At 40.9% G+C, this 15,340-nt stretch overlaps 2 protein-coding genes across 2 annotated transcripts in view; one reads left to right on the top strand and one right to left on the bottom strand.

The window, feature by feature from the left end:
* Positions 1-1,261: 1,261 nt before the first annotated feature.
* Positions 1,262-9,260, bottom strand: PPP1R15A (protein phosphatase 1 regulatory subunit 15A). The gene is made up of 3 exons (XM_007441585.3): positions 9,084-9,260; positions 4,869-6,360; positions 1,262-2,561 (listed from the first exon to the last, which is right to left on the bottom strand). Exons 1-3 carry the CDS (start codon positions 9,119-9,121, stop codon positions 2,280-2,282), a joined length of 1,812 nt encoding a protein of 603 aa, XP_007441647.1. The 5' UTR covers positions 9,122-9,260; the 3' UTR covers positions 1,262-2,279.
* The window catches only part of PLEKHA4 (pleckstrin homology domain containing A4), a 56,385-nt gene continuing 47,919 nt past the window's right edge, over positions 6,875-15,340 (top strand). Inside the window, exon 1 of the mRNA XM_088142727.1 lies at positions 6,875-7,745. The gene's annotated coding sequence lies outside the window, so the exon portion shown is untranslated. The remainder of the gene's footprint in view (positions 7,746-15,340) is intronic.

Below are 15,340 nucleotides of genomic sequence, written 5' to 3'. Positions count from 1 at the left end.
TACCAAATTAGTATTTACACCAATTTTAGTACAGCCCTAGAAATACACTTGCAGATGCAATTCATTTTTGGAAGCTGGATGGGTGGGGGAGGACCTTTGCTCTGAAAACAGCCTGGAGAAATTCCCAGTTTCAGTCCCCAACACCTCCAGGTAGGCTGGGAAAAGAATCTTATCATGCCCTGGAAGGCTGCTTGCATAACCATCATTTCTCAGTCTCTGCTACTTCCACATATGCGGTCTTCAATTCTTAGAATTCCCCAGCCAGCATAGCTACTGCTGAGAACATCAAGGATTGAAGTTTGCAAATCTGGAAGTGACCAAGGTTGGTGTGGGTATACTAAGCTACTACACCAGCAAACTCACACTGTGATCTGGTTTGCCCATCACATTATGTCAGCCATAAGAGGTCTTGGCTGGTTTTGATTGGTTTGGTTTTGGGTCAGAGTGCTACATAAACCCACTGGGCTTTGTAAACCACTGTTGTGGTTTAACATGCTGCATAAATCTAGGCAAATATATTTTCTTCAAATAATCATGGTTGCAGAGAATCTATGAATGTAGCTTTATAGAGAGCACTGCTGTTATCATGAACTGGGGTTATCCAATGAAGATGGAGATTAAGGACAGGAAAAACAAAATATTTTGGTCGTACCACATATGGATAAATCACCAGTATGTTAAATAACAAGTGGGTGGTGCAGAAGGGGAGGAGTTAGATCTGACAAAAGAAGGTGAGAGGTTGTGCTGAAAATTCCAGCATGTTAGGCTTGAGCAAGAACACTAATATCTGGCAACATCTGCCAATCTTCTTCTGGCCATCTAAATTTATTAAACAATTATTTAATATTTGGGGTTCCATTAACCCTCCTAGCAGAATCACATCTGCTATGATCCTTATGGGGGCATCATGTTACCAATTCTTAGTGGATGTTGTAATCCACAAAAGCTTTTAATGGCAATAATGTCATTTATATAATGAAAAAGATTGGGAATCAGTCTTTTAAAGGGTGATCTATCAGATTCCTGGACAATAAAATTATCAATGATCCTTATGCATGACATACCTTATACCAGATGGTGCAGAATATAACCAGGATATTGTGCTTAAATCCTTTGTGGGTTTGTGGGTTTTCCAAAATCATTCTTATTACTACAGAAGATAACAGATGTGGCTAGGTTTCTACCTTGATGCCAAATGGATTTTCTTACATTCTTAAATTACCATCTATCACAAGTATCAAGAAAATAATGAAGACATACATTCTTTAAAAATAATTATAATTATCACAATTCAGTAATCAAGCAATTATTATATATTCAAGACATATCAGGGAGTTCAAAGGAACAATTTAATATAAATTAGTATAAATCTCTCAAAAATATTTTTCTTCAACTAAAATGTATACAATCTACCAGAGAACTGGCAAATACAAAAGCAGGCAAACCAACCCTTGGTTGAAACAGGATACCGAAACATACAAAGTCTATATTGTCAAAATCTGGATCCAGATTCTTGCCCTCTGACTGATCCATATGAAGGGGCCTAGCCATGTGATCAGACAACAGAGGTGAAGAAATATGAACCAGACCTTGACTGATCTTTTCAACTGTTTGTCTAGCAATAGATTTTTCCCAATAACCTTCAAGCTGCCCCTCCAATAAAATGTTCAAATCCCAGCTCCACAATAAGCCAGATTGACTGGGAATCATGGGATTTGTGATCCAAAAGATTCAGAAGGCTACCAGGTTGGATGGAGCCCTTCCATCTCACTTGGCCATTTCAACAACAAGTAATGCCTGTGAAATGCAGCTGCAATAGTACCTACATTGTAATTAAAAGCAATTATTTCCCACATATATTCATTACAATGGCCATGTTTCATCACCTTCCAAACCAAAAGAGGTAGTAGTAGTAGCAACCTAGGATTGCATTTATTCAGAGAACAGGAGCCTTGATGTTTTCTCTCAAGTTATCCCCCCACATAGTCAACACTCATCCAACATTCTTATCTCACCCAGAGCACTTTCACTGATAGTTTTGCCTGGACTAAACCTCACTACACTGTGTCCCAAGACACACCAGTTTGAAATTGCTTCAAACTTATGGACAATGAGGTTCTGGTTTGCTGCATGCTTTCAAACACCAAATGGAAGAAGAGCAAAAGCAGCATTCTTCCCCTTTAGTGCTGGAAAGCCTGGACCAGAGTTCCCGCAGAATCCTCAACTTCTATCTGCACACCAATTGTCATTTATCTTGAAGAAGCTTTTCATTCCTAACTCTAGAGTCCCAACTCCTCTTTTCTGGTAGAACTGGAACAGAAGGGCACGCTGTCAGCAGCTTCCTCCAGAAGAGACACTGGAACTTCATGGATCTTCTTCCAGACTTTGTCCCGATGATCCACTGCCAGGCAAGGCTCCAAGATGGCTGCCACTTGAGCAATCCTTCGGTGGAAGCGGCAGCGGTCACGAGCCATTTCCTCCCATGGGCCCCGACGGGCAGCCCGAGAAGCATAATCCCAGACCACCAGTGGGTGGATAGTGACCACTGGGGAGAATCGGACCTATGAATTGAGGAAAGATGATGTGAGATTTTCAGGCCAACATTTCTAGGAGGGTGTTTGTTGCTATAAATCAAATATAAAGACAATTACATTATGCCACACCTACTTTTTTAGATATAAGAATGGTTGGACAGACACTTGGGGAGACCCAGGTTCAAAACCACCTTTAAGAGTGGAACTCACTAGGTGACTTTAGGCCAATCATCTCTCACTCCAACCTATTTCACAGGGTTGCTGTGAGGATACAACTGAAGGCAAGAGTATTTTGTATACTCCCTTGGCGTCTTACAGCAGGGAAGAAAACATCTTACTCATTTTAGGTGGTTTCACAACAGCTCTGACACTGTTTCTTCTTAGCAGTACCAGGCCTTTTCATTTCATTTTATTCTTCCTGTAATTTGAGATTAGAGCTATATTCCATATTTTTTCTGGGAGCGGTGCAAACCTAAGGTTCCTCTCATTTCACTCTCACAACAGCCCCATGAGGTCAGGAGGGCTAAAAGGTAACCACCATCCTTCCCAATTAGTGCCCAAGCCTGATCACTCCCCATGTCTGTATCTAAGTGTGGTTGACTGACTTTTTAACTTTTCCCTTAATAAAAGAGATGCTATTTTCCACCCACAATCTCCACCTTTCAAAAATGATTTAAAAACAGAGGCCAAGTCTTAGTTCAAATAAAACTGTCTGCCTTCTGCGCTTGCTCTGTTTTTCATACTCTTCACCACAGAGTTTGTGCATTTAGGGTGGCTAAATAAGGACAGATTCTGCATCTCTCTCTTGGCTTGGCACACTAGTGTGGAACTGCTGGTAAGGCAAAAGGAAGTAGAAAACAGAAAGCTAAGGACCTTTATTTTTAATTTGCAATAGGCAATCTCTTAAAGGGAAGAGGGGAAATGAGTCTGCTGGACTAGGAAATGTCCTAATCTTACATCATTTCTTTCCTTTCAGATAGTCTTGTGATTCATAGCCAGGGCTAAATATTTTAGAATTGCCAAGGTTTCAGGGGTGGGGTAGAAGAGAGCTAAAGATGACAAATCAAAAATCAATTCCATACAGTAGTGGTGTCGATGTGGACTGGGGGTGAGAAAAAGCAGAAGGCTGAGGACTCTAACATACTGTAAAAGATAAGGCTTTGGAAGAAGGCTTCCCTTTTTACATGGTTTGGGGAGTGGGGTGAATGTGTAACTTGTAAAACTTAAAAAATATGACTCAAGACTTCCATTTCTTCCTAATTCGGGCACTGATCTGATGACTAAAAATTAAGCATGACTGTCACATCACATAAATCTTTTCCCTATTTTCTTTCCCACAGACGTCTGCTCACTCAGAGCTCAATTGTCTGAAATTATTGGATGGGAAAGGCATTCTGAGAATGCTAAATACTTCCCGTTGCCCCTCAGGTAATCTGCCTTTATTCTAATATCTCTTCAATTACAGACTACAGCTCACCTTTTCCTCCACTATGCCCCCAACACATAAAATACAGAACACCTTAATGATTACTATATTTATTTCCAATCGAATGGGCCACACAGCATAGGGCCTGGTTACTTGAGGGGCCGTCTGTCTCCCATAATATCTGCCTGACCAATCCGATCTGGCAGGGTTGGCGTGCTCCAGGTTCCTTCAGTTAAACGATGTCATTGATCAGGACCCCCGAAGCATGTCTTCTCTGTAGCAGCGCCTACCTTCTGGAATGAGTTCCCCCAAGATCCAAATGGTTCCCACCCTACTGATGTTTCAAAGGGCTCTGAAGACCTGGCTCTTTGCCCAGGCCTTTGGCAAGTATGACTAAAGCCCCTTTTTCTTTGTTCCCATCTGGGTTAGTTATCTTTACCATCTTTGCTCTTTTTTATGTTGTTTTCTTGATTTTTTTTTAACATTTCATAAACTATCCAGAATCACTGGGAGTCAGGTGGCATATTAAATTAATTAATTAATGGAGAAAAAATGGTTTTTAACCTCTACAAGAAATATTCCTCTGGAAACTGAGAAGGTGTAGATTTAACTGATACAGCTTTGCCCATTACTACTTCAAATACAACAGCAACAACTCAGCAGTACTATGCATTCTATCTCTATTCTTCATCACCATGGTGAAAATAGTTAAAATAAAAGCATGAATATTTCTTCAAACATAATCAAATGGGCAAGTCTAAATTTAAATCAGTCACAGCAAAGCACAGAAATACAAGCTTTCATGATTCCTAATTATGGAGCCACAAAAAACAAAACAAAGGTGGATTTTGAAAATCCTCATTCCAATTTCATCCAAAGAACACACACAAATATTTTAAGATGCTCACCTTCTTTTTCACCTGGATTTCCTGCTGCAAAACTAGTGGTATTTCTGCAGGGATGGGAGAAGTATTTTTCCTGGGACTTGGTTGGTAGCATCTGTGGGTCTCCTGATTACTTGCAACTTTTTGGTCCTCTCTGGGCCATGACTGCTTTGGGAGATGACACAATTCTTCAAGTTTAGAATTGGTCCTTGTCAGATAAGAAGAAACTACAGTTTCTTGAAGGTTCTTGGGCTTCAGTGAAGCAGTGGTGTGGTCTTCGAGGGCCCGAATGGGTTTGGAAAAACAGAGTGGGTGGAAGTGATCATTGTCCATGGATAGAGCTCCACAGAGATTCTCAAAAACAACCTGGTGTACAGAGTCATCTTCTACTTCCAGACAGTCCTCTATTTCTCCTGAATTATTGCCATCAGAGTAAGTTTTGTCCTGACCACTCTCTTCCATCTCATCCTCACTCCACCAGTCTTCTGAATTGTCATCATTGTTGTCCTCCTCCTCTTCTAATGGACTATAGAATAAGGAGAGAACCAAGGGACTTTGGAAAGTACTGGGGATGGTAGGGGATTCCATGCTGTATGTATCTTCATTCTCTCTACTCTTCCTGTTCATTTCTGGCTGTTCTTCATCCTTTGAAGAATCAAGTGAACATGTTAAGCTTTGTTCTCCACATGTTACTGGATTCTGATTAGATTTCATGTTCTTTTCCAGTTCCTGGGGAACTACGGTAGTTTCCAAAATTTGACCAAGGCCCTTATCAAAATTTAGCTTTCCATTACGATTGAAACAGTCCAAAGTCTTTTCAAAATATTCACAGAAGTCCAAGCCTTTTGTAAAGATTTCAGGATGGTAAGTATCATCCAACAACTTAGGGGGAACATGTCCAGGACTTTTTATAATCACACATTCTATGTCTTTTCCTGAAGAATTTTCCCAATTATTTCCCAAATCCAATATTATAGTAGGACTTATTAAACACAACTCAGAAATCCCATCCTTTTCCAAATACATGTTATTCATTGTAATGTTGCTTGAATTAATCAAAGGTTGTTCAATGCCTTCTCCAAAATAGCCTTCCATAACCAAACTTTCCTCCGAAAGGTAGTTTTTATGACTCTTCAGAGAATGATTTTCTAGACAGCTGCCTTTCCCTATCTTCTTCTCAGTGTCATTTTCATTTCTTTTAAGTTCTCCAGCCTTCTTTAATTTCATTTTCTCTAAGACGGGCACTGCCCTTCTGGCAATGCCCATCAAGACAATCTTCACCAGGTTTGCAGGGAAATGCTGCCAAAAGTATAAAAATCTTCGTAACCAGACCATAGTGATCTGGGCCATATGTCCAAGAACTGTAAATTTGCCAGCAGGGGTGGAGCTGACTGGTTCAGGAGGTAGAATTCTTGCCATTCCAGATCCAAAGGGATAACAACTATTGAGGAAAATATTTCGGGCTTCAAAGTGTGAAGTGAACTGGCTGGACATGATACAAGGAGGCATTTTAAAGCTGAAAAGAAACAATCAACATTAGAATTTAGAATGAGAACACGGAGGGCTTCTATGAACTCAAGATTCTTTGCTTTTCTGGACTATAACGAACTATTTTACGTGAGGTCTAATTTGTGCATCAAATCTAGCACTGTCTGTCCTTGGTTTCTTTCGTATACAGTTCTTTCCCAAAATCTGCTAACTAAAACTTTTTTTAACAATACAGAAGCTTAGGGCTGAACTCAGCATTTTCTACATGCAGAGAGCATATACTACTATTTGCATACAGTTCCTTCTACCAAACATTTTCATTTATTATTATTTTCTATTTTTTCTGCTGGAAGCCATTAAAAAATAAAGACAAGAAGAATGAAGCCATTTTAGAATACATCAAAACACCAATTAACAGAAGAAATAATGTAATGGACCAGTTTGTAAAAATACACATTTTGACATCTTTCCTAAAGATGATTCTTTATGTGAACCCAGTAAGTAAAGGTGTCATGCTGTGATTGAAATCAAGCTCTAAACCATGAATGGGGAGCTTATTTCATTCTGTTCTGGTCTATAACTCCCAGCATCCCTCAACACTAACCAGGGTTTCTGAGCATTGCTGTTCAAGAAATTTGGAAAACCACAGGTTTTCCACCAGCTTAAGCTATTCTGGTTAAAACACCTTAGTTGGTCCAGAGAAATAACTGGCATTCTGACAGGGCTTTTAATAATTTTTAATATTGCCAAAATGCATGAGATATTATTTTAATGCAAAGTCTGCAAGAATAACTTTTATATATTCAGTGGGAAAACAAAGGCACCCAATGCTTGCTTTACTAAGTCCTGTTCCTGGTATCAGATTCATATACTAAGCCTCAAACCCAACTGAAGCCCTGAAGGAGAACAGGTTCTGGTGTTTGGAAAATCACAACTCAAGCATTCTTTGGGAAATCAAAGTGGAGCAAATTCCCTCCAAAGGCATCCTGTTCCTTTGCTAATCTGTTTTTTTTCAGCAAAGGCCAACCAAGAATAAGCTTTCAGAAATAGGAACAAGAGCTGGCAAGTGGAGGCACGGGGAAGGGAAGAGGCTGGAAGCCAGCATTCTTAGGTTCCTGACTCCCAACTTCCAGCACAATTCCTTCTGCCCCCTACCTGTACTGCAGTTCATCTCCCAGCTTTCTTAGGGATGGTTTCACTGGTTGAGGTGTGTAGGCTGAATTAATTCAGGGCGCGCCCCAGACAAGTTGAAGCAAGTGCCCCTGGAACGCTGGCAACACCCCAGTCCGGAAGAAGAAAGGGGGGAACCACACACACACAGACACACACACACACAGACACACAGAGTCTGGATGCTGAGTGTGCAGCTGCCGGGAAGAGAGGAGGAGAGACAACCCTTCTGACCAACAACAGGTTAGGTCTGGAAGGGGGGGGGAGGAGGGGAGGAGGGGAAGAGAATATTCACTGTATGAATTCTGAATGAATTATATGCAAAAAGAAAAAGAACATAAGGGATTGCAAATGTTTGGTACTGAAATATTTTTTGACAGCTGGAAGATTTTAATGATCAGAAGTTACTGCGGGGGGAGGGACACAGGAAATTACCAAATCAAAGTACGAACAGCTTAGATTCTCCAAGACTAGAAGTGAGAAGATCCTAATGGGATGTAGAGTAATATTATGGAAAGAGAGCAGTAAAGGGAATTGTAAGGTGGTCTTTCCTGAGGACGCCTGGTTCCTTTGGAAAGAGAAGAGTAAGGAAGATCAGATAGAGTTTCCTAACAAGCATTTGGCAGATAGCAAGCAGTAGCATTTGGGGGCAGCAACAGGGTGGGTGGCTGGTATAATGGAAAGCCTAGCCAGGAAGAGGAGGCTAACGTACTTTGGTCAGTGGGGACAGAGAAAGGGGAGGGAAGGGAGAAAAGAGACCCCAGAGAGTAAAATAAAGGCTCCTACTCTACAGCAAGTCTTCCTCTAGATGAGGAATATCTCCCGGATGAGGAATCTCAATTAACACTTCTGGAAGCCACCAAGTTGGGGAAAGCCATCCTAGCCTTTGGAGAACCACAGAAAAGACATGAAAGGTTCATCTTGCCTGGAAAGAGAGACCCACAATTTAGAGAAGAGAATGGTATACAAAGCCCCTTCCTGAAGGCTCACAGCAAAAATACAGCACGTTACCGCTCTAGGGGGAGGGCAAAGGCAAAGAACATTTAAAGCTGTTCCAAAGGCTTTGGGCGGGGGCACAGGACTGCAGGAAGGCAGCCCACCACGTCGTGATAAGATGCCCACGGAGGAAAAACAGTTCTGAGAACCGCACGAAGCGAGAGGGAGGCTTACCAACAATTAAAAGGGCGGACAGTTTGGGTGGATGTCTGGGAGAGAGATGGATGCTCGCCTGGGAAGGAAATCGAGAGGGCGGAGGTGGCAGGGAAACCTCATGCCAAGCCGGGACACCTGGCCCGAGTTCGGAGAACCAGGGATCCTCTGAAAACAGGCGTGCCGCCGGGGAGCACCTAAGACTACAAGCATCTGAGAAACAAAAGCCCGGAGATGGGTGGGCGGGGAGTCAGCGAGAAGGAAGCGAAGGTTTGGAAACACGCATTTGCCGGGAATGAGCAGGCGATCGAGCGGCTGAGCAGAGACGACCTCCAGAGGCCAGGGGGGCAAACAAATCCGGGGGCAGGGGCCTCCCCGGGTCTCTCCCCGCCCCCTGGGGAAGTGAAAGGTCTAATGCTTTGCTCCTCTTACCTCTGGATTTTTAGCCAGTAATAAACTCGCTCCAACATGTAACTGCGGGATAGACGCGAATGAGCGACCGGACGGTAGGCTTTGCAAAACAGGAGCTCTCCTTGGCGCGAACCATTTCCTCTATCGAGAATGACCTTTGCTCTTCCTTCACCGATTAGAACGGAATGTTTCAGAGTTCGGGGAAAGCCGCGGACCCTTTATATAGATACTGGAGTGTCATTGCCTTGTGACGTTTATGGCCGGGGCGTGGCCAGTTTGAGAGCGAGAACGCACGCGAAGGCGCAAGGATGGGGGCGAAGGAGGTGGTGACGTCAGGGAAATTTTCTGCGGCCGGCGGGGGGAGAATTCCCGAATGCTTTTAGTTTTCGTTTTCGTGAAGTTGAAAGGACGTTCCTTAGAAAACCCAGCTTTCTTGTTTTCAAAAATTAATACAATGGCATATACAGAATGGGACGTTTTGTTTGTGGAGGGAAGAGCCGCGGTTTACAAGGTTTACTACGGCTGAAAAATGCAAAGCCCATTTCATCACCCGTGCGTGGATTTATTTACCAACATCTTCTCCCGCCCTTTCTCTAAACAACTCGCCGTAGCTGCGTAATTCTCTTCTGCCTCCGCATTCAGTGAGGAGTTATAGCAGGCTGAGGGACCACGGACGTGATGGGAGAATGCAACTCCTTGCGGTGTGCCAAAATGTCAAGGAAAATAGTAAACGGGGAGCCAGAAGGCCTTACAATAGAAAGGACTCAGTCTATGGAAAGTTTAAAACAGTTAGGACTCAGTCTTCCTACCTTTGATAGGGTAACAGATATTTTGGAGCGGGAGGAAAACCCTTAGTTCCGGCAGTGTCCAAATGAACACAAATAAATGGAGTAATAGAAGAATAGTTGGCATCAAAGTAAAAAGAACTTTTAGGAAACTTTTCTCAAAATCCTTTCCCATCTGTTAAGCAAGACGGGAAATGAAGGGAATTCTTGGGGGTGGATGAATTCTATACATAAAGATAAGTGTTTCTCAAGTTATCAACTTTAAGGTGTGTGGACTTCAACTCCCAGAATTCCCCAGCCAGCCATGCTGGCTGGGGAATTCTGGGAGTTGAAGTCCACACACCTTAAAGTTGATAACTTGAGAAACACAGCTATAAATATAGATGTAAATTGGGAGGGACGAATTCTATACATAGTATTGCACACACACACATACACACACTCTAATCTGCAGGCTGTAATAAAGTGCAACAGGGAAAGTGCACAAGGAGTTCATATGGTTTTCTTGCATAATAGACCTCTGACTACATTCACTTCTAAAATAGGAAGTATAGCTGCTGTGCTTTAAAAGTGTTATTGTTCACAACCTGTTTCAGCAGTTCACTACTGTGCTACTGTGCTACTTGGTATGTAAATGTCACCTCTTCTAGAAATGCATAGATCTATATTCTTCTAGTTTCTATATATCAGTCTTCTCCCCCTTGTTGTCTTTTAGAGGTGTGTTGAACATCAATTTTTATCACCTCCAGATAGCTAGGGATGATGAGAGCACTTAGCCAGCACATCTGGAGATAAGGATAAACAGACATGAATTAAGATGAAAAGTTGAATCATTTGTGTATTCATGTATGCACCTGAATGGAAGGCTGTCTCTGCACAGGGAAAAAGTGTTGGGAAGATGCAACTCAGCATCTCTGGTGGTTCCTTCTGAAACCATTAACAACATGCCATCAGTAATCTGTTGTTGCTGCAGCTGCTGCTGCTAAGTTGTTCAGTCACTTCTGATTCTTTGTGACATAATGGATCTCATTTTGCCAGAATTGTCTGTCAGTTGCTGCTTCTTTGCGTTCGTGTAAAGTTCATGCTTGTGCGATCAGTGCTGTTGATCAATCTGTGTTTCTCAACCTCGGCAACTTTAAGATATGTGGACTTCAACTCCCAGAATTCCCTAGCTAACTCACTGGCTGGGGAATTCTGGGACTTGAAGTCCACACATCCTAAAGTTGCCAAGGTTGAGAAACACTGATCTAGGTATCTGGTCTTCTGTGGGCCTCTTTTTCAATTACCTCATAGCATTGGGGTCTTTTCTGATGACTTACTTTTTTTTTTTCTTTTGCATTATGTATGTTTAGAAAATTCAAGCTTTAGCTTCTTTGAGTGACCAGTGTGGTTTATTTCAAGATCTAATTGCTTTAACAATTAAGAATTCCTATTTTTAACTATGCTCCTCTTTATTTGTGTTCTATCCAATCCCAAAAGACTCTAGGCAGTTAACAATTTCATCATAAAAATAAAACAGATAAAAAGAAGAAAAATAAATAACACAAGGAATACCAAGAAAATCAGAGTCAAAAGATAAAAAACAGAAAATTACCAAAAACTATTTTTGCATTCTCCTCTGCTTCCATAGCCTCTCACTTTATTAGAGATTTTGCCTTGTATCATTTTCCAAACCACCCCCTCCCCAAAAAATGTAAAGAGTGAAATAAATGTTCTTTGCTGATGATTGAAAATTAATGTAGGATTAAACCACCCAAAATAGGTAAAGGGAGTAGATTTATCTAACCGTAGCTGCAATATTACTAGTACGTGATCCGATACACATACAGGTATGATAACTGTTTGCTTAATTTGCATTAGTACAGATTAGTCACATGTAGTCTATTCTTAGGCAGGACGTATGATTATTTAATAATATGTAAATCATTTTGAGTGGGAATTCCTCATCTCTAACGTATTTTCAGCTTGCATAATTTTCAACAGTGGTTTATAAATGAATACTTCTGTTTAACATTTCTGCCATGGCACCCATCTTATGGAACATCTTCCTCCCTGAAGTGAGGCTGGCTCCATCTCTGTTGATTTTCTGGAAGTCCCTTAAAACTTGGTTGTGTCATCAGGCCTGGGGGCCCCAAGGGGCCCGCAAGGTACTGAAGTGGCTGCATTGTTGTTGACATCTGCTACCCTCTCTTAGCCTTCAATCAAAATTTTTAAATTTTCTGGATTGTAAATTGTTTTTTAATATATTACTGTCTCATAGTTTTATTGTACGCCGCCCAGAGTCACTCTTCATGAGATGGATGGCCATATAAATTTGATTGATGAATAAATAAATAAATAAAATAAAATAACTTTTCAAATATCCAATTTCCCCTGCTTTGCATCTGCATTTTTATTTAGGTCTCCTGCCAGTATCATGTTTTCCATATCAGTTTTAGTAACTGTTTCATTATCTTTGAAGAAAATGTGTCTAGCCCTGATTTGGAGAATATATTGAAGCAAACATAAACAAGTAATTGTCCAATGTTTATTTATTTATTTATTTATTCATTTATACTTACAGGACTTATGTGGCCACCTATTTCATACAAAGACTCTAGGTGGCTCACAACAATTCATAAAACATGGTTAAAAACGAAAGTACCCTTCCTTTAATGTAAATAACTCTATCCCTTACTTTTTCAACTTTAAAATCTAAGCTAGCTTTAAATAAAATTGCAACCCTTCTTGCCTTATTTGCTCCTGCTGCAACATATTATTTATCAAAATATTTATCTTTTATACCTTGTGTTTTGTATGTTTTCTGTAGCATTACCACTGTAGCATTACTACTGATAGAACATATATATTATCTGAAAATTCCAAATCTCTTAAGTTTATCCCTTAAATTCAGGAAAACTAGCTTGCAACAATTATGCATTAGGAATTTTCTACAAAAACTATTATCTTATTCCCCATATAACATGTGATGGTAACTCTTTTCGGCCTGAGGAACTGTGCTATGTTTTAGTTTCTTTAAATGAAAGAGAAAATATACAAACTTTTTTTTGGCTCTACCTTTTCCCCACCCCTTCCATCCCATTCTTGTTCCTTTACCCTTTTCTCTAAATTCATGTGTCTTTTTGTCTTCCTATAATCAACACTCCCCTCTCTTATTTAGACCAGAAGAACTTCAGTAGATTCACAGGAGATCCCATATTGATCTTGGTCTAATGAGGAAGGGCTTTCAACCCCATTAATCCAAATCGTATAATAATATTCACCCTTATCCAATTGTCCTTTAACTACCTTGTATTCTGTTGTATTTGCAGATTGCCCATATAAAGCTAGTGTGCCAGAATGATTAAAGGAAAACAAAGTCCATATTCCTGTTCACTCTCTCAGTATTTGGCTCTTCCATCCTCTCATTCTTGTAGCAGTTATTAAGCCTTTGGTGTGCCAAGGTCCCTTCTTCAATTAGCTCTACAGGCTACTTTCTTGAAATCTATCATTGCCTGTTTCATTTTTTGAGTTGTAACAATTATCTTTCTGTCTGGTGACTTAAAGCTTATTAGTTTAATTGGAGCCTGACTCATTCCTGATTGAGTTACCTGTCCCGTGAGGGGTTTAAATGGATTCTTTCTTTGCAAAGTAGCTTGGCTGATATTTTGAAAAGAACAATACTTTATCTCCTTGCTTGTTTATCTTCTTTCTGAAAGAATGGTATCTGTCATCATTGCTACTTGTTTGACATCCCTAGCAAGCATCTGAAGCTCAGGAAATAATTAATTAAATCTTGCCCCCACAAAAGTATTCTTATCAATATTCTTTGCTTCTTCTTTTTTTCTAACTACCTCTGACCCTAAGGTTGCTCCTTCAGCTCCGGTCCTCTGAATCTGCCAAAGTTGTTTTGATGTCGGTAATGTCTTTTGGGATTTTTAAAATATTAGATGCATTCTGTATGCTGGGAGCAAGCAACAACACAGTGTGACACAATCATTCACATGACATGAATAATGTACTTGCATCAAGTCATGATGCGAAATGATGCAAAAGGATCTAATTTGTGTCATTTGCACAATTATGGCATGCCACATGTCCATTTTAGCATGATCATCAAGATGCTTATGTGCTGGAGTTTTCCTTTCTCCAGGCTAAACATACCCAATGCCTCCAATTTTTCCTCGTATATTTTTCCTTACACGTTCCTTACCATACTCCAGTTTGTCCGTGTCCTTTCCTAAAATGCAGGGCCCAGAACTGGATGTAACATTCTGGGTATGATCTGACCAAGACAGAACAGAGAGAAGTAATCATGTATGGTTACTTCTGCTAGCATTTGGAAACAGTTGAGAGGAATACATGTGGCTGGAGCTTTCCTTTCTAGTCTAATTTTCTCTTTTATTTATTCTCTCCAATCTGTTTTCATTTTGTGAACTAAATACACTTGAATTGGCAGGAGATGTAACAAAGTCATTTGTCCCATTGAAATCGGTGGGGATGCTCTAAGTGGGGATGTGCCTTAAGAAGGGATGTGTCCCTTCCTGGATCGGGAGGCCCTTCAGATTTCACACCCTAGTCATCTCAAGGCCCAACTACTGCAATGCACTTTACATGGGGCTGTTCTTGAAAAACACTCAGAAACTTCAACTAGTCCAGGATACAGGGGCAGGGGCATGGCAAGTATGCCCATGTGATGCCTCTGCTTCACAAGCTGCACTGGTTGCCAGTTTGTTTCCTGGTGCTATTCAAGGTGCCGGTCATCACCCGTAAAGCCCTAAATGGCATACGGCCAGGTTATCTGAGCGACCACCTATCTCCCATGGTTTCTGTCTGGCTGGTCCATGCAGGCAGAGTTGGTGCACTCCTGGTTCCTTCAATTAAACAGTACTATCTCTTGGGATCCAGGAAACATGCCTTCTCTGTCATGGTGCTGCCTTCTCGAATGAGAGCCTCTCTAAAATCCATGTGGCTCCCACCTTGTTGGTGTACCGTAAAGCCTGGCTGATCTCCTAGATCTTGGACTGAGATGGATGGAGCTCCTTCTTGGATATGTTTTTGCCTGGAGTGACTGGATCCCATCTTATTTTGTTTTGTATTGTGTTTTTATGGTTTATTATATTGTGAGTCACCCAGAGTCGGGTTGGAGACAGGCAGTGCCTAAATTGAATTAAAAAATAAATATGTCTGGCTAAATCTAATGCCAATTTGTATCTATGTCTTTACAAATGAGAACAAATTGAGGAGAATAAGGAAAAATCTATGCATAACTGTGTGAAGCAAGTGGGGGAAGGAACATCAGTTGAGGTGCCCTGCTGCTCGGAGATATAGTAGGCTAAAAATGAGGGTGGATTGTATGAAATAACAGAATGGGATAGAGTTTTAAAAAGCAGGATTAGGGGGATAACAAAGGGCTAGCAGATCAGAAGTGGAACTTGAGGGTCTCTTTCAACAGCAGAACTCAGTCTGTAACCCTATATGTGCTTAGCTTGAAGTAAGAGCCCCTGAAGTCAG

This window comes from Python bivittatus, unplaced genomic scaffold, assembly GCF_059951505.1.
Source record: "Python bivittatus isolate LINGU-HERP-01145 unplaced genomic scaffold, Pbiv_v1 ctg000440_np1212, whole genome shotgun sequence".
Lineage (NCBI taxonomy): Eukaryota > Metazoa > Chordata > Lepidosauria > Squamata > Pythonidae > Python > Python bivittatus.
Note: the sequence above shows the minus strand (reverse complement) of the source record. Positions and strands in the feature narration are given on the sequence as shown.

Coding starts and splice junctions, on each gene's coding strand:
- PPP1R15A (XM_007441585.3), bottom strand. CDS start 9,121: ATGTTGGAGCGAGTTTATTACTGGCTAAAAATCCAGAG. Junction 6,361..9,083: donor TACTGGCTAAAAATCCAGAG/GTAAGAGGAGCA, acceptor GTTTCTTTTCAG/CTTTAAAATGCCTCCTTGTA. Junction 2,562..4,868: donor AAATCCAGGTGAAAAAGAAG/GTGAGCATCTTA, acceptor CTCAATTCATAG/GTCCGATTCTCCCCAGTGGT.